We start from the raw sequence: 25591 nt of genomic DNA on the forward strand, positions 1-25591 counted from the left end.
AATGGGGGAAGGGGAGGGGAAGTGATGCTTTATCTACAAGTGATGGAGGCATTAATTCTTGTTCCCTGCCTTTCCCCAGAGGGTGCTCAATCTGCTGTTCCCCAGGCAGTCCCCAAAACGCCTCCCCTACTGGGCTGCACTCGAAGCTCCCAGGAGGCACCATGGAACTGAGGAGTGATTTGGGTGGGGATTTAGTTCCTTCCCTGACCATCAGTTCCCCCAACACCATCAGCCACTACGAATACACACGATTAAAGAATATCTTGCAAACACAGGTTCAAAACAAAGCCCATATGTGTATTCCCCTCTCTGCCTAGATGGATTAAGAATCCTTAAAAAGAAATTCCAGCGTAGGCCCTCTAGTGGAAACTGGCCCTTCAGCAGCCTGTCTCCTCCCCAGGAGTCCAGGGGAACAGGGAGCTCTTGCCCCAGGACTACAGTCAGTAATTAAAGCCAGATGGTGGGTAAAAACCTGGGTTCTCATTCTTAACTCAGCCCCTTGTCAAGTTGTTTCTTCTCTTTGGGCCTCCATTTCCTCTTCTGTAAAATGAGACTAAATGCGGACATTTCCTGTGCCTCAGGAGGGAATCGCTTGAACTAAGGCAAGGGGAAGGGCCTAGCACAGTGCCGGAAGCAGCAGGTGCCCCGGACGGCTGCGGGCGAGTTCTCCAATCCTTTTGACCTCGGCGCCCTCCTTGATGACAGGGGGAAGGTGGCCACAGGATGGCAGGAGTCAGAGCTCACTGGGCCTGGCAGCCGATCAGCCATGAGCGAACTGCAGGGCCCGCAGAAGCAAAGCTAGGCAAGGCGGGGCGGGGCTCGAACCTGAGGCGCAGAGTCGCGGCTTCCAGCCCCTCCCCGGGCGGGGCGGTCACGTGGGAGGTCACGCGGGCCCTCCCGGAAGCTTGCCCACCGGCCGGGGGCAGGTTGGTTGGTGTTTGGGCTACGATCGGGTACGTGGGCCTCCTGGACGGCCCGGGCCTCGGCTGCCCATTCCGTGCGCGGCCAGGCTTCCTCCCGGACCCCCGCGCAGCACCCCTGGAAGCGCGGGAGCGGGTCCCACCCCCAGCCTCACCCATCCCGCTGCTGTGGCCGTGGGCACGTCGCTTCACTTCTCAGAGCCGAAGTGTCTGCAGCTACGAAGTGGGGCAGCTGCCACAAGCCGGGCCTCCTTCCCAGGGTAGCTGTGAGGTTCGGCGGTGTTTGCGGGGCGAAACTGCTGCGTAGAGTGTGGGACGAGCAGGAAGGCTACCGTTGGGCAGGAGCCCCGCGCGGCCCACTGCTCGCTCGCGCCCTGCGGATTCCCCTTCCTGGTCCTCCAGCCCAGCTGGGGCAAGGCCCGGGCTCCGAGGGAGCGGAGCCCAAGACGGAGCTGCTGGGAGGCAGGAGCAGCGGCCGGCGGTAGAGGCGGTTTGCTGGGCAGGATGATGCAAATGGGCCCCGGGGGTTCTCCCAGGCTGGCCGGCGCCATCTGGAGCTGCAGTGAATCTGGTCTTTCCTCCTGAGAGCGGGATAGACAGGAGAACAGGGAAACCGCAAAATGACTCCAGCGAGGTTCTCTTTCCATCAGCCTTTTTGGAATTAAAAAAAGTAGAACCTAATGTCCACTAAAAAGCATCCCCATCTTTATGGGAAGATGACTTTAAGGCCAGTCATGCTGGCGTTGTATGAAGTCTCAGTTATGTTGCAAAACATGTTGATCCTCTAACAGCCTTTTCTTGCCTCTAATTTGCTTACAATGTTTAATTTCCTAATTAAGCTAAAGCTTTATATTGTTCCTGTCTTTTAATCATCAAAATGTGAAAGATCTGGAAACAGTTTAGTTCTTCCTGTTATTTGACCAAGGGTAACTGGGAAATAGGGGTAAAGACCCGCTCTATGTTAAGAAAACCAGAGTTTGCTAAGGGCGGTCTGCCTGCTTATAGTCACTATGACCCCGTAGAAAGGTGTAGCAGGCGGTTTTTCCTGGGTTTCACAGCAGGAGTTTGAGGCTCAGAGAGGTTTAAGTGCCTTGGCAAAGCCAAAACTAGAACCAGGTCTCAGGTTCCTTTTGTGTTGGTTTACTGCCATTCATCACATCTTCCCAGGACACCTCTCCTGCTGGGACTCCTTCCCTACCCACCCGGTCATAGCACACTCCTTGGGGCTGCTCAGGGCGGGTTTGCTGAACGCACCGTGGCTCTGAGTGACCCACAGTGAAATAAGAGTGCTTGGAAGGAAACCGTGGGAATTGTTCATGGGCTCCTGTTATGTCCGAAGGACTGTGCTGGCTGGGTGCCTGTTCTCCATTGTGGGACAGATACAGGGCACTCAGACGCCTCCTGGCCATGGTAAGAATGTTCTGAGCAGACTGCCTCACGGCCAGAAAGAGACTTTTAACCACTCTGTCCTTCGCTACCTTGTCCACTCCCAGAAACAGGCAACAGTCAGAACGACGACCTGTGCTTGCCCTCATGACCTCTCTGTTTTAAGCATTTGCAGGACCCAGGATGCTATGCTGTTCTCCATGAGCTGGTCACCGAGTCTGGGTACTGCAGCCCTTTCTGAACCTCTGGCTTGCTGGAAGCTCCGCTCTGCTCCTTGCCAAGGTAGATGATCCTGCCCAACCTGGAGCAGACAGAGGCAGGCAGCACCCACTCTGGGACTACTGTGGGGCTGTGGGAGGTGGACAGAGTGAGGCAAGCAGTGAACTCCCGGGCTCTGCAGAGCCCTCTCCTCCCTACCCCCTGCCCAGCTCTACATCCTCCTGTCACCATTGCCTGTTCTCTCCTTCCTCCCTTGCATCCAGGTGGTCATCAAGGCCTGCTATGTCTCTAAGCTACACCTCTTGAATCTGCTCTTTCTTTTCCTGGCCTCCACCACGGTGTGGGCCCTCATTACCCCACACCAGGATGACTGGCCTCCAGAACCTTACCTCACCCATCTTTGACCAGCACGTCACTTCCCACACCCTTAGCCTACAGGGGCTTTTTGCTTTTGACCTCAGCATCCACTCCATAGCCCACCATTCTCCAACCTTTACTTTCTCTTTCCACTGGGCTGGTCCCTCGAGTCCTCAATTTTGTCACACTCACCTTGGAGTCCCAGGTGAACTTCTTCCAGGTCATCCTAACCTTAATCAGCAACCTCTTCGCACTGCGTTGCTCTCTCAGTCTCTGCCTTGTGCTTAACAATTCCATGGCATTAGGCTCCATTCTCTCTTTTTCACTGTGCCAGAAACACCTTGAGGCCAGGTGCTGTAAGTTGGAGTTAATAAACCAAGCAGAGATTTGAGGGGAATTCAGTAAGTACCACTAAGCTGGTCACGTAGGATATCCGAAAGAGTGTAACCGAGTCCAAGACCTCAAGGTGCTATGTTGAGGAAACTGAACCTCTGCTCATGAAAGTCAGAACAGAGCTTCCTAAGCATTGTCACGTCTTAGCACATGTACATGATCATGTCTGTGTGGCACACTGAGGTACACAATGAGGTGTGTAGCCCCTGCCTGGGGTTCTCTCAGCTGCAAGCAGCTGGTCTCAGAGCTCTGGCCTCACCAGGCTTGGGCAGACTGCCCCCCAAGGCTGAGAGGATCACTGATTTGCTGCGCCCTAGGGGAACAAGGCACAGTGGCAGAAGCTCTGGCTTAAGAATCTACTACTTGGTGAATAATAGAACTCATTTTGTATAATCAAGCATTAAAATGTGTAGCACAGACGATACTCGAGTGGTTGTGGCTGAGGACGCAGCAGCTAAGCAGGTGTGAAAATGAACATGAACAAGGTCAGGCAGCCTCCATTTCCACCCAGAGCAGGAGGAACTTTTGAATGAAATTCCTGTAATGCTGAATCTACTCCTTGTGGGCTTTGAATCACGTCTTCTGGAGCTGATTTTGACTTGAGAAACACACTTCTGGACTACCCAGAGGGAAGTACACTAGCCGCCCCCAAGTCCAGACCAGGCTCTAACTGGTGCTACGAGTCTGCCTCCTGTGCAGTTGACTCCGTGTCCAGATCGAGAGCTGGGTCTTTCCTTCCGTCTGGTTCCAGTAGGGCTGTGATGGGTCTGATGCTATGGTGAGGAAAGCTGGATAACACAGAGGAAAGAGCCCCGGCCTTGACATCAGACAGGCCTGGGTCTGGATCCCAGCTCTGCCGCTTCAAGCTGCATCACATCCTGCTCTATAAAATGGGAGGAGCCGAAGGTTCCTACTTTATCAAGTCGTTGCGAGGGTCAGTGAAGTAACACCAGGAAGGCCCTCACGGTGGTGCCTGGTGCACAGTAAGGGCTCAGTAGGTGTTTGCTGGGATTATGATCCTCTTCCTTGCTCTGGCCCAGCTTAGGGATGTGGGGACTGGGAGGTGACCTTGACCTTGCCTCCTCCTGGCAGATGAAGTGCATCTTGGTGGCCACAGAGGGTGCAGAGGTCCTCTTCTACTGGACAGATGAAGAGTTTAAAGAGAGTCTGCGACTGAAGTTTGGGCCGTCAGAGAATGAAGGACAAGAGGTGAGTGCAGGACAGGAGGAATGGGTGGGAGGAGACAGCACAGAACTACCAGAAGGCCAGGAGGCAAGAGAACCTGGCCACCCGCTCCTGGCCCAGCCCAGCATCCCTCACACTCTGCCCGCATCCTCAGAGTACGGCCTCTTGATGCTCTTGAGTGCAGTGACCATACCCCGTACCCCAGCCCAGAGCTCACTGGGCTAAATGAGGGCAGGAAGAGGTAGCATATTAGTCCTACAGCAGAAACTTAATGTCACCAGTTTCTCTACCTAAAAAGTTTAGCATAAGCTGAACACATTAATTTTTATAACAGCTATTTTAAGGTATGATTGACACACTTTAACATGAACATACTCAAAGTGTACAATTTGACATACTTTAATATATACATATACTTACGAGCCTATTACAGTCAATAAAATGAACATATCCACCATCCCAAAAGTTTGTGATCCTCCTTCAGCCCCAACCCGCACTCAGGCAACCACAGATCTGCTTTTTGGCACAGTAGACGAGTTTGTTTTTTATAGACTTTTATATGATGCAATCATATAGTAGACACTTGGGGTTGGTTTTCGTTTTAGTTCGGTCTAGCTGCTTTCACTCAGCCTAATTATTTTGAGATTCATTCCTGTCGTAGCGTGTATTGGCAGTCCATTCCCTTTCATTGCTGAGCAGTCGCTGAGTCAGTACCCCATAGTTTGTTCATCCATTTATCTGTTGATGATAACATCTGGGTTTTCCAGTTTTTGCTCTTACAGATAAAGCAGCTGTGAATACTCAGGTACAGGTCTTTCTTTAGACATCCGTTTTCACTTTTTATAGGTAACTCCCTAGAGTAGCATGGCTGGATCAGGTTGCTGTATGTTAAACTTTTTAAGAAACTGCCCAACTTTTCCAAAGAGGTTGTATCATTTTATATTTCACTAGTAGCGTGTGAGAGTTCCGTTTTCTCTATGTCCTCGATAACACTTGCTACAATCAATATTTTTAAATTTAGTCATTCTAATAAATATCTAATAGAAAGTGACTTTTCTATTAATATAATTTGTTCATGACAGACTCTCATTGTGTTTCAATTTTCATTTTCTTAATGACTAATGATTTTGAGCATCTTTTCATGTGTTCATTTGCCATCCTTATATCTTCATTAGTGAAGTATTTGGTCAAATCTTTTGCCCATTTTTATTGGGTTGATCATTTCTTGTTTTTATTGAGTTTTGAGAGTTTCTTATGTATTTTAGATATAAGTCGTTTACTAGATATGTTTTGTAGATATTTTTTCCAATCTTTGTCTTGTCTTTGCATCCACTTAACAGTGTCTTTCAAAGAGAAGTTTTTAATTTTGAGAAATCCAATTTATTTATTTATTTATTTATTTATTTTGCTTTCATGCTTTTGGTGCCATATCAAAGAAATTTTTGCTCAACTCAATATCACAAAGAATTTTCTCTATATTTTCTTCTGTAAGTTTTATAGTTTTAAGTTTTATATTAGGTCTAATGATCTATCTTGACTTCCTAAATATGGCGTAAGGTATGGATTAACTTTTTTTTTGGCATTTGGACATTCAGTTTCTTAATATTACAACTCAGAGGTAGTTGTCATTTTCACTCAATTTCCACTCTACATTTTAAAGGAGTCATTTATTTTGACTGACTTAAAAATTCTTCCAGATCAGTTTTGGATTAAAAAGTCTCTATCGCGGATGCAGTGGAGGACTTCTTGCATTTTTGAAGCAACACAGACCAGTTGCTTCTCAAGGTCCCTCCTGCTCCAGCGGACCTACCCATTACTCACATTCTCGTCACAGTCTTTAAGAATAAAACAAGACATCCGAGACTGTGGACATTTAAGTGCTTTAATTGAAACTAAAAACAGATCTACCTGTTAGACTCTTTTACTTTTTAGCAGTCAACACATATCATTTTTAAATTAAGAATTTTTAAGTATTTCAGTTCTTAAACTATCATTTCAACTAGTTTTTGATAACGTTTCTCTTCCTCTTTAATAAAAACCTAGTAAAGGAACTAACTAATAAACTGACTTTTTAGTTTCTAAATGATTAGTATAAAGAAAATAGTCTTTAAAGTTTCATTTTTTATGTATACAATACAATTTTTTCTTGATCTTATAAATAATATGAATTAATTGTGGGAAATGTGGAAATACAGAGAAATAGTTTCTAAAAGATCCATAATTTTACTACCCGTCGCTATTAGCTCTTTAATATATTCTCTTTGGGTCTTTAACTTTTATACCTAGTTGGGATCATGCCACATTTACAGTTTTGTTTCCTGTTTTTTTTCATTTGCCATTATATCTAAAGCGTTATTCCATTTTGTTAAGTATTCTCAAAAGCATGTCTTGGTGGACACATATTTCAGTGTATGAATAAATGCATCATCATTTATTTAACCATGTCCACGTTACTGGACATGCATAATGCTTCTAGTTTGCAGTAACTATTGCTGTAGGGAACATTTGTGCTTGAATTTTATCCCACATCTTATCATTAACTTCAGATAAATTCTCCAAAATAAAAATATTGCTTCAAAAGCCATTTAAAGATATTGTACCACTTTATAACTCCACCAACTAATAAAGGAAAATGTCCTTTTGCACTCTGCCTACACCAATATTTTCATCTCCCCCCACCAAAAAAAAAAAAATTCTTGCTGCACCTGCAGAAAAAGCTACTACTTTTAAGATAAGTTGCTGTATACAATCTAGATTTTTAAGTTACTTTTCTATTAATATTATTTGTTCATGACAGTTCAAGAAAATTGTGGTGTATGAATAATTCAACAAACATTTGCCTCTCTGGAGGAATATTTAGTCAACAAACATTAATTGAGACCCTACTATGTGCCAGTCTCTGGGAGCGAAGCAGTGAACATAACAATATGCCCTGCTCTCATAGAATTAGAAGCTTAATGAGGAACTAAATAAACACCATGAGTTCAGGGAGTGATAAACGGTCTGAAGAAGTTAGACCTGGTATAGGATGGGGAGTGACTGGGACAGAGTGACCTGAGGGTGGTCAGAAGAGGAGCCATCTAGGCTGAGACCTAAATGACGAAAAGGAACCATTGTTCAAGTTTGACTGACAGACTGTAGCAGCTGGACACAGACCTTGGTTCCTGAATGCTGAGAATGTTGGAAGGAAAAGCATTGCACAGTGATGTGTCCTGTTCATATTTCAAATGCTTACATTGCCCCTGGCCGGGTGCCTATTTTGTTTTTCAAAGCAAGGTCTTACTCAGCTCCTTGTAGATTTCACCAGCTCAAAGTTAGGACTCTGCTTTCTCCATATTTCAGTCAAGGTTCCCGAATCAGCTTGGGGAAGATCAGCTGTTTCCCTCCTTTCTTTACATTCCAGAATTGCAAATTTGAGCTATTTTCATTCCACTAGCTTTATCCCATTTTATTTGAAGATTTTCAACACACTTGTCCAATTTCTTTTTGGTTCGTTTTGTTCTTTATTTTGGAGGGCAGTGGGAATGGAAGGGGGAAGAGCTTATAAAAAGTAAAAGTATGCTTTATATAGAAATAGGGAAAGTACAGAAACATAAAAAGTAGAGGGAGGAAATTACTTATAATCCCTCCATCCAAAAGTTATGACTTTAACAGTGTTGACTTTCTTAATATTTTTTCAGCACTTTGTTTTTTCTGTGCATTTTTAAATGCAGAGTATTCACAACCATTTTTTAACACATAACATTGTATCAGAGGAATTTTCCATGTCATGGAAACACTCTACTATTTTAAGTGGCTGTCTATTCTTCTATCATTTAAATATACTGTTAATTACTTAACTGTTCCCCTAGTGCTGGACACTTACATTTTCCCAGTTGTTTGCTGTTGTAAATGATGCTGTAGTGAACATTGTGCATGTGTCTTTGCCCCTCTCTCTGATCATTTTCCTTAGAGCACAGTAGACTTTCTGCAGCAGAGGGCATGGACTTGGGTACATGTAATGAACTTTCTTAGAGTTGGCCAGCTCTCCATTAAATACCAAAGGCATTCCACTGTAGAAATATGGCCTAATCCTGTAACAGTTCCTTCTAGATTCAGAGCCTGAACAGCACAATTAGTTGGCTGGCCCTTCCCAGCCTTCCTACTACCATCCAAAGTTTAGGGGCAGTGTCTTTTTGCCCCACTTCACGTCAGGACAGTGATACCCTCACAAGCGGGTCTAAAACTATGGAGACCCTTGGTGGCTAGGCCTGGGGCTTTGCCCATTCCTTTGTCCCCAGTGTCTGGCACATTAAGCAGTGTTATTTTTGTCCCTTCCTGCAGCTTCCTGCCCTGGAGGACCAGCTCAGCACCCTCCTAGCCCCAGTCATCATCTCCTCCATGACAATGTTGGAGAAGCTCTCAGACACATACACCTGCTTCTCAACAGAAAAAGGGAACTACCTGTATGTCCTTCACCTGGTAAGTGTGAGTCCTGGAGCCCATGTTCCTCTTCCCTTGGCTCCGTGGACAGTCCACAAGCTTCTGCCTGATCTTGAACTTTAGACTCCTTTAGAAGGCAGAAACTGTGTCTTACCAAATCCCCTGGAACCTGAGCCTCCCCCACTGTCCCCAGGGATCAGGGCAGGTGAGGAGAGTCCCCTGGGACTGGCTGACATAAGCCTACTGTGCCTACAGTTTGGAGAATGCCTGTTCATCGCCATCAACGGAGACCACACGGAGGACGAGGGGGACCTGCGGCAGAAGCTGCGTGTGCTCAAGTACCTATTCGAAGTGCACTTCGGGCTGGTCACTGTGGACGGCCAGCTTATCCGAAAGGAGTGAGTCCTCGTGGCTGGTACCCTGTTCATCTTTTGCTAAACACCTTGAGGCCAGGCAGTTTATGCCCAGCCTCTTTGAAGCTGCCCATTCACGTTCTGCCCTTGGCTCCTTCCTGGCACTTTCCCAGGTCTCTCCAGCTGGCTTTGTGTTACATATCTGTGTGAGAGAGACTGAGAAGAGCAGCGATTTGCTCAGATGTCTGGCTCCTGGTTCTGTGCCCACCACTCCACTCCACAGCTAGGGCACAGCCCTCTCTGCTCTCTGGGCTCTCCCGGTTATTTGGTTATGTCATCTGAGCTCACCCTGCGCTGATGGTGAGCTAGGACTGTGCTCCTTTGGTTGAGGTTGAGGACAACCACCTTTTTCATGGGTTCTTCCTACTCTACCCACCAGGCTGCGGCCCCCAGACCTGGAGCAGCGTGTCCAGGTGTGGAAGCACTTCCAGAGTCTGCTGTGGACCTACAGCCGCCTGCGGGAGCAGGAGCAATGTTTCGCTGTGGAGGTGACTAACTGGGTGCGGGTACCTCAGGCCGTGGGAGTGTCAGGTCAGCAGGGGAGTGCAGCTTTAAGACCATGTTTTGACCCTGACTCTCCCCAACCCAATGAGTGAGGGCACAGACAGACCCTCGGACTCATGCATTAGAGGGTTGCTCTTTCTGGCCACATGGTGGGTTATATTTTGATGGACCTTTCTACAATAAAACAGCTGGATGTTGGATAAAACAGACTTTTTAAAGCAGTGTTTAGGCTCACAGTAAATTATGGAAACCTCTGAAGATAGCCCCCTCAACTCCGAACCCCTCCCCTAAAATTATATTGAGCTGAAACTGGAGCGGAAAATGGTGAAGAATAAGCAGCACTAAAGGCAAGCTTGCCTGAGTGCAGATGATGACACCAACACTACAACCAAAAAACTAAACTGAGGCCTGCAGCACCGTGGGGAGCTAAGCCTGCGACTCCTACGTTAAGCCCAGATCCAAGGAGCTAAAGTGGCCGTTGTCAGTAGCACTCCCCGGCCCCTTTATAGACAAACACGATTTCTCTCTAGGTCAGTGGCTCTCACTCTGCAGTGTGCTTCAGCACCGTGTGGAGGCTTATTAGATAGAGGTTGCTGGGCCTCACTTTTCTCATTAAGTTGGGAATGGTAAGTGGGGATGCTCTAGAATTTGCATTTTTAACAAGTTCCAAGGTATGCCGCTTATGCTAGTCTGGGAACTATACTTTGAAAGCCCTGGGGACAGATTAAGAACAAACAAATATGAGCTCACAATTAAACAAGCCACCAGGAGTGAGAGGGGAATCAATTACCAAGAGAGTTCCAAGGAGCTCGATATACCAGAATCGTTAGGTACAGAATATAAAATAACTATGAAATATTAAAAGACATGAAAGCTTAAAAAGAACCCATGTAGATATTTTAGAAGTAAAAACATAATTGTTAAAATGAAAACTTCAAGGGATGGATTAAATAATAGATGAGACATAGCTAGAAAGAGAATTAATGAACTGGAAAATAGGTCTGAAGGCACTCGTTTTCATGCCCTATTCTCTCATTCCTCCAATAAACGTATAGTGCGTACTCTATGCCAGGAGGTGTGCCAGGCCCTGGAATACCGAGATAAGTAAAGACACAGACCCTGCCCTTGAGAGGAAATCAGCTCTACATTTATACTAACAAATACAATAAAGTATGCTAGGTGCTGCCCTGTTAGGTTTCTCATCAGAGTTCATAGTGGCACAACTCCTGTTGGCACTGTCAACTCTCTGAGACATCAGGAAAGGCTTCTTGGAGGTAATCTAAAGTAGTTAATATAAAATTCAAACTCCTTCTCAAGCCTACCACGCCTCGTATGATCTGCCACTGCCTGCCTCACCCCAGCCTCATCTCTTGCCTCTCTTGTCATCCCTCACTGTGTACTGGCCACCTGGGACTTCTTTCCATTTCAGGAGCACTCTGCATTTAATTCTGCCCAGTGTGGTAGTCATTAGCTACACATGGCTGTTAACATTGGAAACGTAGGTAGTCTAGGTTGAGTTATGCAGTATATATAAAATATACAGTGAATTTTGAGGATTTAGTACAAAAAAGGAATGTCAAACCTCCCATTAATAATGATTTTATAATATATGTTGCAATGATAATATTTTAGATATATTGGATAAAATAAATTATTAAGAGTAAGTTCATTTGCTTCTTTTTACTTTTTAATGTAGTTACTAGAAGGGCATAGGGCAAGCCTTATATATCGTTTGGACAGCACTGCTGCAGACTCTCTCCCCACCTCAGGGTCTTTGCATATGCTCTTTCCTATGCTTACAGCATTCTCCCCACACCCCTTCCTCTGACAGAATTTCTTGTTCTTTAGCTATCAGTTTAAGGGTCACCTCCTCAGGGACATTTTCTTTGTACACCTTACCCGAGTAGGTCTATGCTACTTTCTCTAGTCCTGTATATTTCCTGCACAGCACTTATTAAAGTTGGCACTTATTTTGCCTGTTTCTTTGCATATCGTCTGAATCATCCACTAGAGTCTAATGACCAGACTGTAAGCTTCAGGAAGGCAGAGACCATGCTGGTCTGAGTCTCCCCATTCCCAAGTTTCTGGCACACGGTGTGCTCAGTATGAATGTACCCACCAGCCAGGGCATGGAGCAGGAGAGGGTGGTGAGTGACGTGGCTTCCTCTCCCTGCCCACCTGTGGTCAGGCTGTGGAGCGGCTGATCCACCCTCAGTTCTGTGAGCTGTGCATAGAGGCGCTGGAGCAACATGTCGTCCAGGCTGTCAACTCCAGCCCTGCACGGGCTGGCGAAGAGGCCCTGCACGCCTTCCTGCTCCTGCACTCCAAGCTGCTGGCTTTCTACTCCAGGTGAGCCTGAGGCCTCCTGGCCCCTCACACTCACCCCTCTGAAAAGCACCACTTCCCTGGCCAAGAAAACCCTCCGGACCCATCTCTTCTGTGAAGCCTCAGATTCTCCCATTCTTCAACTCTTCTCAGCTCACTCCCTTCTCTGAATTATTTCTTCCTGTAACACTGTCTCAGTGTCTGAATTTAGAACTTCCTGATAGGAAGATAGGTCTCTTGGTGGTTTCCCTTTGGTGATTTTTCTTAATATAACTTTTATTTTAAAAATTGATGAGTTAATTGTATTTCTACCTTGCCTTCCTCCAAAAAGGATGAAGTCAGCTGGCACATTCATAAACTCCTTAAGGGCCGAGACCGTACTGGAGACTCCCTTAGCTGACCTGTCCCTGTCCACTGCCACCTGTGGGGCACCAGGGACACCAGGCATGTGCCGACCAACTGCCTGTTCTCTCTGCAGCCACAGCGCCAGCTCCCTGCGCCCAGCTGACCTCCTTGCCCTCATTCTCCTGGTTCAGGACCTCTACCCCAGCGAGAGCACAGAGGAGGATGACGACACTCAGGTCTCGGGCAGCGAGAGGCCATCAGGGAGATGGCCCAGAAAACCAGTTTGGAGGGTGCTGGACAGGCTACTGGGAGGCTGTGGTTCCCGAGTCACAGTTCTGGGCATGTGGTTGGGCATGGCGTTTTTCATATAAGGAGAATTCTGGAATGTGTGTGCTTTGGTGGGTTAAAAGTGCAGATTTTTGGATTCAGATAGTTTTAGCTTCACCAGTTAGCTCTGTGAGCTGGGCAGGTACTTGCCCCATCTGAACCTCAATTCCCTTATCTGTGCGATGGGGTGGCGATGGCATCTACCAATCCAGGTTGTTTTGAGGAATAAAGGAGACAGTTTACCCAGAGCCCTACAGTGCCTGAGGCGTAGGGAACACTCAGTAAGTGCTAGCCACCATAGTCACCATCCTCATTATCATTGCTGGTGGTGGCAGTTGTTTTGGATGCCAATGTGATGGAATTTCAGTGGTCCTGGAGTAAGGATGCACACCTACTAGGTGGCGTGGGGCTGTGCCTGTCCCTCTGCTCTGAGGGCTGTGCTGTGAAGTGCCAGGGGTAGGGGACTGGTGGGGAGGAGCCTGTCGGACACATGCTAACGAGCATCTCCTGTGCGTGTGCAGCCTTCCCTGCGGAGGCCCCGGAGCAGCCAGCATATCCCTTTGCAGCAGCCCCGGAGCCCTCGTTCCTCAGGCCGGGCCAGGAGTTCTGCAGGGACCGTATGTTCTGTGGACCCTTGGGGAAGGAAGGGGTAGGGAGGGTCTGCCCCTCTTTGGAGAGCAGGGACCAGAGTCCCTCAGGCCGAGCTGCTTCCTTCTTCCCCCAGGAGACAGACAGCTTCTCCCTCCCTGAGGAGTACTTCACACCAGCTCCTTCCCCCGGGGAGCAGAGTTCAGGTTCAGGTGAGATGTGGGGTGGGAGGGGAGGGCTGGAGGGCGGGGAGGCAGATGCAATTGGCAGCCCTGGGGAGTCTGTCTTAGGATTCTATGAAGTCACTGCCTTGTAAGTGTCCAGGTCCAGACATCCAGATTCCTAGAGCACAGGACGCTGTCCGCAGCAACCCCTCCGTCTCCCCTGCCAGCTCCAGCTCGAATTCAGGGACTGTGAAGGCCACTCAAATGATTGCTAAAACTTACTACAACAAGTTGATTTCAGTGTAAAATTAATCTCTTATCTGTGTATTCTCTTTTTTGTAATTAATAAGTAATCAACTAATTTAAATTCTTTGATTTCAAGTACGGTGATTTAAAATGTAAATATTCAGTCTCTATAGTTTATATCTTACCTGTTTTCTCAAAATATAAGGGTAAGCAATAGAAAGAAACTACAAATATTAAAAATACTTTCAACAAAATAAAAGAGATAACATTACTTAGAGAAATAGATGAGCCAAAATCAAGACTGCTGGAGTCACTGAGTGGGCATCACTGGAGTTCTCAGGGAAAGGGGACATGCACGCATCTGATCGGAGAAAGAAGGCTAGGGTTGCAGGAGGAGAAACTCCTCAGGGACTGAGTTTTGAAAGGAATTTACTGTATGGCCCCCTTAGACCAGTGGTTCCCACCTCTGGCTGTACAGTGGAATGACATGGGCAGCTTCGGCCAGACCAATGAAGCCATAGTCCAAGAGCCGAGGCCCAGGTAAATACTAGAAGTTTCCCAGGGAGGCCAGTGAGCCTCAGGGCGGGAACCGCTGCTGTGCACAGATTTAGGTTAGAGCAGCGGTTCTGGCTGCACAGTGGGCTCACCTGGGGATTTTTTAAAACTACTGAAGCTGGGCCTGTGCCAGAGATGCTGACTTAACTGGTTGGGATATGGCATCAGGATTTTTAAAAGATCTCATGTGCAGCCACAGTTGAAAACCACTAGGTTAGAAGGTCTTTAGGTCCCAGGCAAGGAGCCTGGGACCCCCCGAGATCATGTGCCAATTCGTATATATGCGTACATTTCTCTAGGGCCAGGATCTGTAACTGTCCTCAGTTCTCTAAGCTTCTCCATGAGCCCAAAACACGTAGAGAAGCACTGCTCTGGGGTGATCGCTGAAGTTCCCTTTTCTTCTTACTGTTCCCGTCCCTCATTCATCACGATCTTCCTCTTCTTCCGCTTCTCTGAGTGGTTGGTTCTTTTGCCTCAGAGCTGTAAATAATGCCATTCCACAGTGTACAGAACTCAGAGCTAACAAATGGCTTGAGTTGCACTCATCCATTTGTAAATCAGGTTTTCGAAACATAGGGACAGGCTTCCCCAGAGAAACATGGTTATAAATGATAATTATTTGCAATAAACCATGAGAGAACACTATTATTACAAACATATTTCCAATGTATACTGGGTTCAGTAGGTTTTTGTGAGCTGTACTAGGAAAGGAAGTCTAGCTCAATTCCTAGCGCGTAGTAGGTGCTCAGTAAGCTTGCTTATTGACTAAATGATGGGAACTGTAGATGTGTATGCTGCCTCCTAGTGAAGAGGCTGTTATAGCCAGGGAGGGACCTGGAAGAGTAGAGAGGGCAGAAACAAGAAAAGAGTTAAGGGCGTGGAGGAGGGGGCTGAGGAGCATGCCCCCTCACACCCCACATTGTGAGGTGCACCCTCAGTCACTTGCTCCCAGCAGCTGGCTCTGGGAGAAGGAGGCTTCTCTTCCCAGCCCAGGCTGCTTTAGCCCTGGTACTGCAGAGTCCACCTGCACTTGCTGGCTAGGGTTGGGATGAGAAGGACAGTGCTGCTCCAGCCCATACTAAGTGCCCTTGTCCCTGCCAGGTGCTCCAAGCTGCTGGTAGGGCAGGGCCGTCTCTACTCCACCCTCCCTTCTGACATGCTGTTGGGCCATTTTTCACATTTTCCAATTATTTATGTTGTTATTTCATTACCTGTGGCCTGCAGGTAGCACCATCTGGCTGGACGGGGGCACCCCACCCACTGATGCTCCCCAGGTCCAGGTGAGTTTCTCCTGGGAGAGCGGAGTGTGCCAGGGCACCAGCTGATCTGAGATGCTGCAGTGAGCACTGGGGACTCTGGGGATTTCTCTTCTGAGTAACTCTGTCCCAGCTCCGGCCTTCCTCCTGCCACCTCAGGGCTGGCCAATATAGGGGACAGGCAGAGCTCAGCCCAGAAGCAGGGGCCGGGGGTGCAGAGAGTGAAACGTAATTTTGTCTACTGAGAAGTCCCCACCCTCCTCGCTGTTCTTGGGTGTGAAAATCTAACTTAATTTTTTTTTTTTTAAATGAGAAAGTAAATATATTTGTTGTAGAAAAATTAGGAACTACAAAAGTAAAGTATGAAAAAGGAATAAAAATCACTCTCAATCTCACCCTCAGATGTTAACTACTATTAAGAGTTTTTGGTATTTCCTTTTAATCTTTCTTGTAAATGAATATATATATATACATGCAAACAACGTATTTTTTTTTTTCAAAATTGAATCCTAATGTACTTCGTTATACTTTTTTTCTTTAAGCATTGGTAGGGTTAACTGTTCAAGAGTCCATCACATGCATGTTATTACTTATTTAGCAAATCCCCAGAACAATTAGTGCATCATCTCCAGCTTTTCGCTGTTATCATGATTGTAGTGACATTCTTATAGAGAAGTTTTGGTGGCATTTCTAATGATGTCCTTAATGCTCTGCTTTTACCCACTAAAGGCTCTCTTCGAGCCTTTCATAAGGCTGCAGTCTTGCTCACTGAGTCATTTTTTTGCCTCGGTTTCCCCCATTGGAAAGGCAGTCAGGATGTTCTGAGAGTGGCTAAAATGACAGAATGTTATTTAGCTTTAAATGCCTTCATCTATGTGACCACATGGGAAAGGAGCCTCTCCCCCTCTCTTCACCTTTGTCTGTTTTTCCTGTGTTTTTTGTCCCTTCTTTGCCACCCACCATCCCTGCTTGGCATCCAGTCCTGACTCTGGGCAGAAAGGCCCAGAATAAGCTGAAAGAGAGACAGACATTGGAACTGGAGCTGCTAGAGCGGTTTCAATAGAGGGCAGAGATTTAAGAGCTGAGATTTCTTGGAGCTAAAACGTTTGCTGCCTATGATTCAAAGGGAGGGTGGCGAATGGGCAGCTGTGGGTGGATCTGACATGGGGAGGGGGCCAGACAGGAGCCCGCCCCTTCCCGCGATAGCTCTTCTTCCTCCACAGATAGCTGAAGACACCCTCCAAACGCTGATCCCTGGCTCCCCAGCACCTTCCAGTCCCAGAAGGATTTTCCTGGATGCCAGTGTGAAAGAGAGCTACTGCCCCATGGTGCCTCACACCATGTACTGCCTGCCCCTGTGGCCAGGCATCAACATGGTGCTCCTGACCAAGGTACGAGTGAGCGCCCCCTACTTGCTCCAGTGACACTGCGGCCTGGACACCTTCCACACAGCTGCCCGTTCCCCTGCCCTGCGCTTCTTTCCTTAGAGCCCCAGCACGCCCCTGGCCCTGGTCCTGTTCCAGCTGCTGGATGGGTTCTCCCTGCTGGAGAAGAAGCTGAAGGAGGGACAGGAGGCCGGAAGCTCCCTGCGGGCCCTCCCGTTCATGGGGGACCTGCGCCACAGGATGGACAAGTTCGTCAAGAATCGCGGGGGGCAAGAGATTCAGGTGAGACTCAGGTCCCGAGAATGCCCACCTCAGGGAGAGGAGGTAGAGCCTCTTCATGATCCTTGTTTCCCAGTTAGGAAACGATAACAAAATTGACATTTTTCAGAACATTTTTATGTGAGTTTGGCAGAACACTGATCATAGTTCCCATGTGTTATATGAGGAGACTGGAGCTTAGACAGATTGTAACTTGGCCAAGATTAGTTGGCTGGTGAGTGGCAGAACCAAAACCTAACCCAAGGACTCAGTGAAGGCCTGCAGTGTACCGCAGTTGCCCTCACAGCATGGCAGGTCACACAGAAGTGCAGGATGCAGCCCACTCCCACCCCCAGGGGGCTTAGAGTCCAGGTAGGAGACAAGGCCAAGAGATAAAGGATAGTGCGGAAGCAGTAGAAAGCTGGCACAGTCTAGTCAGGCACCTAGAAGGAAGTTCAGGGGGTTCAATCACCTCGGGTAAGCAGCCGGCGCTGCTTGGGTCTCTGTGAGGAGCTGAGATTCTCTGTGGCTGCAGGGGCGTTGGTCGGATTGGAGGAGGCAGAGCAGCCACTGAAGCCCCAAGGCCAGATAGACCCAGATTCTCCACTCAGAGCGGTCAGAAGGCCGCTCAGCATCTCGCAGTGCTTCGGGCATCTCAGTGGCACTGTGTTAGCATGCAGAGTTCTCCTTGAAGGAGACGGCCCAGCTTCTGCCCCTTCGTCCACCCTCCCTCGAGTCACTTACCTCTCACTCTGACAGCATTACTTTACGTGTCTGTGCCGGCCAGGCAGTGAGCCCAGTACTTGGCACACAGAAGCCGTTCTTTAAATAAACATCTGCCAAGTAAGTAGACCATGCACAGCTGGGTGCAGAGAGCTGGGGGTGGTGGGGTGGGGCTAGGACCTGGAAGAGGCCCAGCTTTGGCTGTGTGAGGCCAGATGTGTGCTGGGCCTAAAGAAGCCATCAGGAGGCACGATGCCCTCTCAGAGCCTGATGTAAGAAAGGTCTCTGCCGGACTACACTGTGAGAACATCAGTAAGCTGACCTGTCCCCTGCCTTCCTACAGAGCGCCTGGCTGGAGTTCAAGACCAAGGCCTTCTCCAGAAGTGAACCCGGATCGTCCCGGGAGTGAGTTGTGGGCTCTGAGGACAAGGGGGCCAGTTAGGGAATAGGGCAAGTCTCCTCCAGGCCAAGAGGGAGAGAGTGCTCAGGAAGGCGTTTCTGAGGGCAGAGGGGTCCTGGGAGAGCGGGGTGCAGCCCACGGGTGCCAGCGGGAGATTGGCAAGCAGAGAGGCTAGAGGCTGAGGAGCAGGGCCGTGAGGATCCAGCACTGGGGTGAAAGGCCCGGGTTCCAGCCTGGCTTCAGCACTGATTCACTGCGACCTCAAGCACATCACTTCCCCTCACTTCCTGGTAAAGTAAACCATGAGGTTAGATGAGATTCCATGAATTTCTTCCCAAGTATTTGGAATGCTACATTTGGGAAAAACTGGGATGCTGCCTCCTGGATCCGTGAGGGGCAGGGTACACTTCATCAGCTGTGTCTGTCATCAGTGCAGGAGCAGGGTGACCACACGGGGGAACACACTCTTCTAGGGCCCTTTCCACTGTGACGCTCTCATCTCTCGGTGCCCAGACTGCTCCAGGTGTGTGGGAAGGTGAAGCGGCAGCTTTGTGCCATCTACCGTCTTAGCTTCCTGACCACCACTCCGGGCCGGGGAGGCCCACAGCTGCCCCAGCACCTGCGGGACCAGGTCCAGACACTCATGCAGTAAGTGTGGGCGTGGCCCCACACTAGCCAGGGTGAGGGGAAGGGCACACCTCACGCCCCCACCCCCCCTTCCGTTGCTTCCCCTGCAGAGAGAAGCTGATGGACTGGAAGGACTTCCTGCTGGTGAAGATCAGGAGGAACGTCACCATGGTGTCATATCCCAATGTCTGAGCCTCGAGCCCCTCGTGTCTGCCCGTGTCCTCCAACTGCTCACTCTGAAGGACCATGGCTTTGGGATGGGAGGCTGTATATTCCACCTTTTCTTCTTTTGTCTGAAGGAAAATAATGGGAGAGCGTGTCCTGGGTGCCTCCCTGCAGGAACGCCCCAAGGCTGAAGTTTCAGAAGCCCCTGGTGTCTCAGAGTTACTTCATGAAAGCCTCGGCATTCGTTTATGTCGGTGTTGTCCAGCCAGCAAAGTGGCGATGGATATTCCACAAGGGGTGGGGTCCTGGGTCTGGTTGGTTTGAGAGCCATGGCCTCCCACGTAGAGGTCACAGTTCAGAGCAGAATGTGAAGGCTCGGAGAAGGCCGGCAGGAAAAAAGTTTATCCCAGTTTAAAAAAAAAACAGAACGTGTCCAAGACTTATTTGACCCATTATAGCATACTAGTTTTATTGAACTTTATACTAGTTTTTCTGGAACTTTATATAAAACACCTTCTCCTATAGTAATATCTCTAAAGGGTCTGGTCTCCAGCCTCCTGAAACTTCTGTCTTCAGTATATAGATGAAAGGGATGACAGCCCCATTAGCCACCAGTCACTGCCCTTCCCTGGAAGTCTGTTCTCCTCTCAAGTGGGAACTTCCAGCCTCTCGAGGTGAAGCATAGAGATGAACAAAATCGCGGTGAGGTGTGTGGGTTGGGCGGTCAGCTAGGCTCACTCATGAGCTATATAGCTCTGTCCTCAACGCCAGCCTCACCGTGTGTATAATTTAAAGCCGTGCCTCACGAAAACCGTAAAATACAAGCGTATCATGTTCCTGTTGGGTCTAGAACTCCCTGTGTTAAATGTTCTAGGGTCAAGGATCCGTTGTACTAGCATCTCAGAACTTCTCGGGTTTGGAGGTTTGGAGGTAGGCAGAGATCTGGGAGAGGAGTTGGCTGGAGTGGAAACCTTTGGGGGGTGGGCGTGGCAGGCCTGGCCTCAGACTCCACTGCTTTACCTGGCTGGAGGCCTAGGTTAGGGACAGAGAAGCGCCCTTCCCATTTCCTGGCTTACAAGCACCTTAACTCAGACCTTCACCTACCTAGAGGACTTCCCAGGCTTGGTGCACTTCATCTACATAGACCGCACGGCTGGACAGATGGTGGCCCCGTCCCTCAGCAGCGGCGAAAGGACTTCAGCGGAGCTGGGCAAGGGACCCCTGGCCAATTTCATCAGAACAAAGGTAACCACTGCCCAACCCAGGCACTCTGCACTGCCTGTCGGATGAGGTGTGCCAGCCTGACTCTGCCCAGGAAGGACCAGTCCCCCTGCCCTCGGCTCCCGTGAGGCCTGGAGCCCACCCCACCTTCACCCCTGCTCTTCTGTGGCAGTATCCGCTCCCAGCTCCACAAGCTTCTAGGAATAGTGGCTTGTCTCTCTCACCCGAGGGCCCTGGTCAGCACCCAGGGCCACATGGGCCTCAGTCGATGCTAGGGGGTAGCTTCCTGGATGTTTGCTAATGTCCTGGATTAGCAGAGTCTGGACAGCAAGGTCGGAGGAGGAAACGGCCAGGGCCTAACAAAGTGCCTGGCATAAGCAAATGCCCACTACCTCTTGTCCTATTAACTTAAAACAGAAGAAACATAGCTTATTCAATTTGACTATCAGAACTTAAAACTAGAAGGTTTCTACTAGGGAAGCATTTTCTGGGGATTCTTTTATTTTCTTTGACTTCTTCATGGCAAACTAGTATTTTTGGCAGGGAGGAGAGAGGATCTCTGCCACTTTCTGAAAAACTAGATGTATATACATACACACACACACACTTTTTACATCCAAAATATATATATCATAATAGTTCAAATAAGATGAGTGACAGAAGGCCTGCGTTGGAAAGCCAGCTCTGGCTGTCACTCACGATGTGGTTGGGGTGTTAGTTAGTCTAAGCTCAGTTTCCTCATCTGTAAAAGAGAATAATAACACTACTGGTGTCATGGAATTATTGCAGAGGTTACAGATGCATGTAAGATATTTAGCACAGTATGTGGCATAACATCGAGGTAGAGCTCATTGGGCACCTGCTGGTACCATCAGCAGCAGCGTCATCTTCCTCCCTCTTTCCGGAGGTAGCCGGGTTCTCTTGGTACATTTTCTTCATTGTTCTTCTGTGCCGTTTGTTATAGTTGAGCTTTTTCCGTCTATGCGATTGTTTACCACATTTTCACTTTACTTTATATCAGATGCATTTCCTCATGTCATTAATTCTTTATAAACATGATTTTTAACAGCCCCACAACAGTCCATCATGTGACTGTAACATAATTTACTTAGCCATTTCCCCAGTGTTGAACATTTAGATTGTTTCCAGGCTTTCGCTATTATAAATAATTCCATAGCACACACCTTTGTGCATCCGTCTTCGTCCTCATCTCTGATGATTTTCTCAATATGGATTCCCAGAAATGGAATTGCTAAGTCAAATGGAAGGAATGTTTTTAAGGTTATTGATACATGTTGTCAGATTGCATTCCTGAAAATATAGCAAATCCATGTATTTGCAGATTTAATTAGACATTACGTTGTGGTCAGGTCTGGAGTAAATCGTGTGTGCTCAGGGTTTTGGTGAGAGCGCTCACGGGCCTTTCGCCAGCCCGGGAGGTCGGGGAGCCAGCTGTCCCTGCTCCTTCCCTCACGCAGTTCACAGGCAGCGTCAGGAAGTCCTCGGATTAGGCAAGAGAACAAGGCACCGTGTTTCCATCAGACCCCTTGGTGAGCCCTGGTTTGGCTCCCACCCCTGGAGCAGAAGATGTGCCTGGATCAGGGCACTGTACGTGTTCAAATCCCTTCCCAGCATTAGAACCTGTGCCCAAGACGGCAAGGAGGGGTTTGCAAGTGGCCACCCTTCATCTCCCACTGTCTTAATTGTCTTCAGCTGTTTTCTGGTTTGAATGATGAGTTTGCTAATTTATGGCTGGCGTGTATGGTAAAGTTATATAAAGTATTTTTACCTGTATTTTATCATCACAGTAGCTGGAGGAGTAGTCCACCATCCATCCAACATGGACTTATCATGCAGCTCCTGCTCTGAGCCAAGGCCATGCCCCGGCACTAAGGGAGAAGAGCAGGAGAGGCCCCTGGCCTTCAAGGAGCTTCTCTTCTGAGTTCTTTTCTTCCCCTGGAGGCGCGAACCTGAGCTCTGCCCCTGCCATGGGGAGAGGGCCAACCTGCAGGCTGTGGCCGTCAGGGCAGCCACAGATGCTCTCCGCTTCTTTCCCCAGGTCTGGTCTCTGATCCGACTGGCACGCAGATACCTGCAGAAGGGTTACACCACGCTGCTGTTCCAGGACGGGGACTTCCACTGCTCCTACTTCCTGTGGTTCGAGAACGAGATGGTGGGTGTGGCCAGGTCCTGGGGCAGCACAGTCCGGAAAAGCTTGCCTTTCTTGTAACACTTGGATTCCTCTCTTCTGGACTGTGTTCATTCTGTCTCTTCTCATCCCTGCCGGAGCTGACAGATATGTACAGCTGGTTGAGACCCAGAACTCAGAGGTCCCGTTTTTGAGCAGACTTTGTGACCCCTCCACCCATTTGTCTGAAAAGTTCATACTGTCGTTCAAGGCAATGTCCAGGTAATGTGGAAACAGACAGACGCATGCCCTTCCTGTGTGAGAAAGGCTGTTCAGATCGTGTGCCTCCTCGGTGCCTCAGTGCCACCCGCTGCGCTTATGAAGCATGGCACACTGTCGTTCCCCTTGTAGAGGTGGGCACGCCGAGGCTCAGAGCAATTCACCCACCTGCCCTCGGTGAGGCCGACAACAGGGTCAGGTCTCTGGCCTCCTGGCCTGTTTGCTGGACCTCACTGTTAGCACAGTGCACGCACAGGGCCGGGGCGATTACCGTCTCTGTCTTCCCCGGGCCCTTCTCTCTCCTGCTCTGTCTCACTGTTTCACTCTCTCTCTCTCTTCCCTCTTTCCTTTCCCGTTTCTTCGTTTTCTTCTCATTTGTCATTATTCATTATTCCAGCTCTTTAAGGGTCATTCCTTCTACCCTCAAGTGCCTTTGGTCCCAGTTCTCCTGTCTCCTCCCCTCCTGATACCCTCCCCTCTCTCTGCTCTTGGCAAGAGGTGACCCTGAGGCGATGGCCCTGCCTTTCCGCAGTGAAGTGCAGTTATCGGGGTCTCTCACTGCTGTTCTCATAGCCCCACATCCACGCTGGCCCATACAGTGACTCCATTTTACACATGCCCTGGAGATCAAACACCGTGGCCGGGGCCACCAACATCACAGGCGATGAAGCCAGAACCCAGGCGCAGCTTTTTTGACCTGCAGGCTCCCATCTTTGCTCTGTGTCTTCATAAGTGCCCAGTGTATATTTGACCTTGATCTTGGCTTCTAGGGAAAGACATGACTTCATGTGTATGGTTGGCCCCACTGGGTCATAGGCTAAGGTGGAGCTGTGGGGTAGGGAGAGACAGTGTGAGGTCTGGCTGCAGCTGTGCCGTCATGGGCGGCCACTTGCCACTGCCAAGTCCACCCCCTCACCTGCAGGGCGCACCCCACAGTGCCCTCGTGAGCATTCGGAGGTGCTCTGTGACTGTGCCTGGTACACAGCGGGTACACAGTGGATCTTGATTCCCTTCTCCAGAGCCTACCCTGGGAATTCCCATTGTTTTTAAAGAGAGAGTTGGGCCTTTTGATAACGCTTTGCTCTTAGTGACACCTCCCCAGGTCATCCACCTGGCAGCCCTCCTGAGCATGTGCTGGTGGCTGACCCCGTTCATTCATTGATGGGAATGAGAGCTACCATGTGCCAGACACAGTGCTCAGAACTTCATATACCTTGTTTCTAATGTCCATTGGGAATTACCGTCACCCCCTCCCCGCCCCCCTCACAGATGAGAAAACAAGGTAAAGAGGCCCAGGTGTTTTCCCAGCAGCAAGCCCGTGCCAGGCAGGGCGGAGCCAGGCAATGAACCTGGTGTGTCTGACCCAAGCCCACCTTCTTCCCACCACGCCCACCGCCTCCCCAGTCAAGACCCTCTTCCTCCTTCCTCAGGGGTACAAACTCCAAATAATCGAGGTGCCTGTCCTTTCTGATGACTCGGCTCCTGTGGGCATGCTGGGCGGAGACTACTACAGGTAACACCGATTCAGAAGGCTGTTGAGGACTGTGCGTGCTCGGATGTTGAGTGATAAGCGCCAGCTCCCCTATGGGGGAGCAGCTTCTCCTTCAGGAATGTCCCCCAAGAAGCTAGAAACAAACCCCTGTGAAAAGCTCCCCACAGCCTGACCTGGTGTCCGGAGGGAGTGAGTGGGGAGCGCGTGTGCGTTGCTGCCCGTCTTGCTGTTGGCACCCGTTTGGCAGCCTTTGCAGATGTCTCCTCTGGGGCCCCGAACTTCCCCCATGGTTCTGCGGCATCCTTAGGGCGCCGCTGTCAGCAGACCCCGGACACAGGAGTAAGAACCCAAAGGTGGGAGGACCATGGCGTCCTGCGGCCGAGGCTTGTACAGTTAGGCCAGCGAGGGGTGGGGAAGGCCCCACTGGCCTGGGTGCTGGGGCCTCGTGAGGTGACGGTACCTGCATGGTGCTGGGAGAGGCCATTGGCTTTGAGGGGAGTACCGTGGCCCTGCCCCTGAATCCTCTCCTCCCTTTTCCTCCTCCAGGAAGCTCCTGCGCTATTACAGCAAGGGCCACCCAGCTGAGTCTGTCAAGTGCCATGAGCTGCTGGCCCTCCACCTGTCTGTTATCCCCAGAGACGTGCTGGTGCAGCAGGCCGGCGAGCTGGCCCGGCGCCTGTGGGAGGCATCCCGCGTCCCCCTGCCCTAGGCCGGGGTGGATGGCCCCAGCGCGGTCTGCCTGTGCACCCAGTTCTCCAGTCCTCACCCCCACTTGCAGACATGGCTGCAGCAAGAGCCTCCTCTCCTCCGTAGCAGCCACCCGAGAATGGGCAGTCCCCAGGGCAGCCCTGTGATTTCTTAAACTTCACTTAGAGCAGCTTCCATTCCAGGCAATGACCAAACCCCCAGATTCTTCCCTCTGAAGGAGGAGGGAGGCCAGGGGATTCCTTTGGTTTCCTTGAAACAATAGTGGCCTCTTTCAGAGCTTCATCTCCATTTATCCCCAGGAGACAGAAAGTCCGCAGTACTTGTTGGTGTCTGAAGACACCCTCCCTCCGCTGTCCTAGGAGAGGAGGAGGAAGTCCCTCAGGAAGCTGGTTTCTTCCCCAAATGAAAGGCACTCCCTTGGCTGAAGTCCAGCTCTGAGCTCTGCCATTTTCTTTCTGCAGCTCTGGGTGGGTTTCCTAAACCAGACCTGTCTCCCTGCTTGTGGGGTGATGGCACCTCCCTCTCTGGGTGCTGGTTAGGGCCGCCAGACACGCAGCAGGTGCTCAATAAACACTGGTCTCAGTTATTGATATTGTTCAA

At 49.4% G+C, this 25591-nt stretch overlaps 1 protein-coding gene across 10 annotated transcripts; it reads left to right on the plus strand.

Annotated features, from left to right (window-relative positions):
- The first annotated feature begins 844 nt into the window (after positions 1 to 844).
- Positions 845 to 25577, plus strand: HPS1 (HPS1 biogenesis of lysosomal organelles complex 3 subunit 1). 10 transcript variants are annotated; one of them, XR_005654706.1, is made up of 20 exons: positions 845 to 953; positions 2473 to 2588; positions 4368 to 4484; positions 8784 to 8921; positions 9138 to 9280; positions 9675 to 9783; positions 11988 to 12148; positions 12603 to 12759; positions 13318 to 13413; positions 13521 to 13596; positions 15574 to 15629; positions 16829 to 16996; positions 17093 to 17272; positions 18315 to 18376; positions 18885 to 19019; positions 19298 to 19460; positions 20274 to 20408; positions 22444 to 22557; positions 22681 to 22794; positions 24222 to 24304. XR_005654706.1 is itself a non-coding variant. In XM_039871557.1 (20 exons), the coding sequence occupies exons 3-20, from the start codon at positions 4368 to 4370 to the stop codon at positions 24990 to 24992; spliced, it is 2169 nt and encodes a 722-aa protein (XP_039727491.1). In that variant the 5' UTR covers positions 845 to 953; positions 2473 to 2588; the 3' UTR covers positions 24993 to 25577. The 10 variants fall into 10 exon arrangements, 7 of the variants coding, with proteins under 7 accessions (XP_039727491.1, XP_039727484.1, XP_039727489.1 ...); XM_039871557.1 differs by lacking the exons at positions 19298 to 19460; positions 22681 to 22794 and adding exons at positions 19109 to 19174; positions 24830 to 25577 and having other exon boundaries at positions 20264 to 20408; XM_039871550.1 differs by lacking the exon at positions 22681 to 22794 and adding an exon at positions 24830 to 25577.
- The last annotated feature ends 14 nt before the right edge of the window (positions 25578 to 25591 follow it).

This window comes from Pteropus medius, unplaced genomic scaffold, assembly GCF_902729225.1.
Source record: "Pteropus medius unplaced genomic scaffold, Ma_sr-lr_union100, whole genome shotgun sequence".
Taxonomy (NCBI): Eukaryota; Metazoa; Chordata; class Mammalia; order Chiroptera; family Pteropodidae; genus Pteropus; species Pteropus medius.

Coding starts and splice junctions, on each gene's coding strand:
- HPS1 (XM_039871550.1), top strand. CDS start 4,368: ATGAAGTGCATCTTGGTGGCCACAGAGGGTGCAGAGGTCCTCTTCTAC. Junction 12,149..12,602: donor CTGCTGGCTTTCTACTCCAG/GTGAGCCTGAGG, acceptor TTCTCTCTGCAG/CCACAGCGCCAGCTCCCTGC. Junction 13,414..13,520: donor CCAGGAGTTCTGCAGGGACC/GTATGTTCTGTG, acceptor TTCTTCCCCCAG/GAGACAGACAGCTTCTCCCT.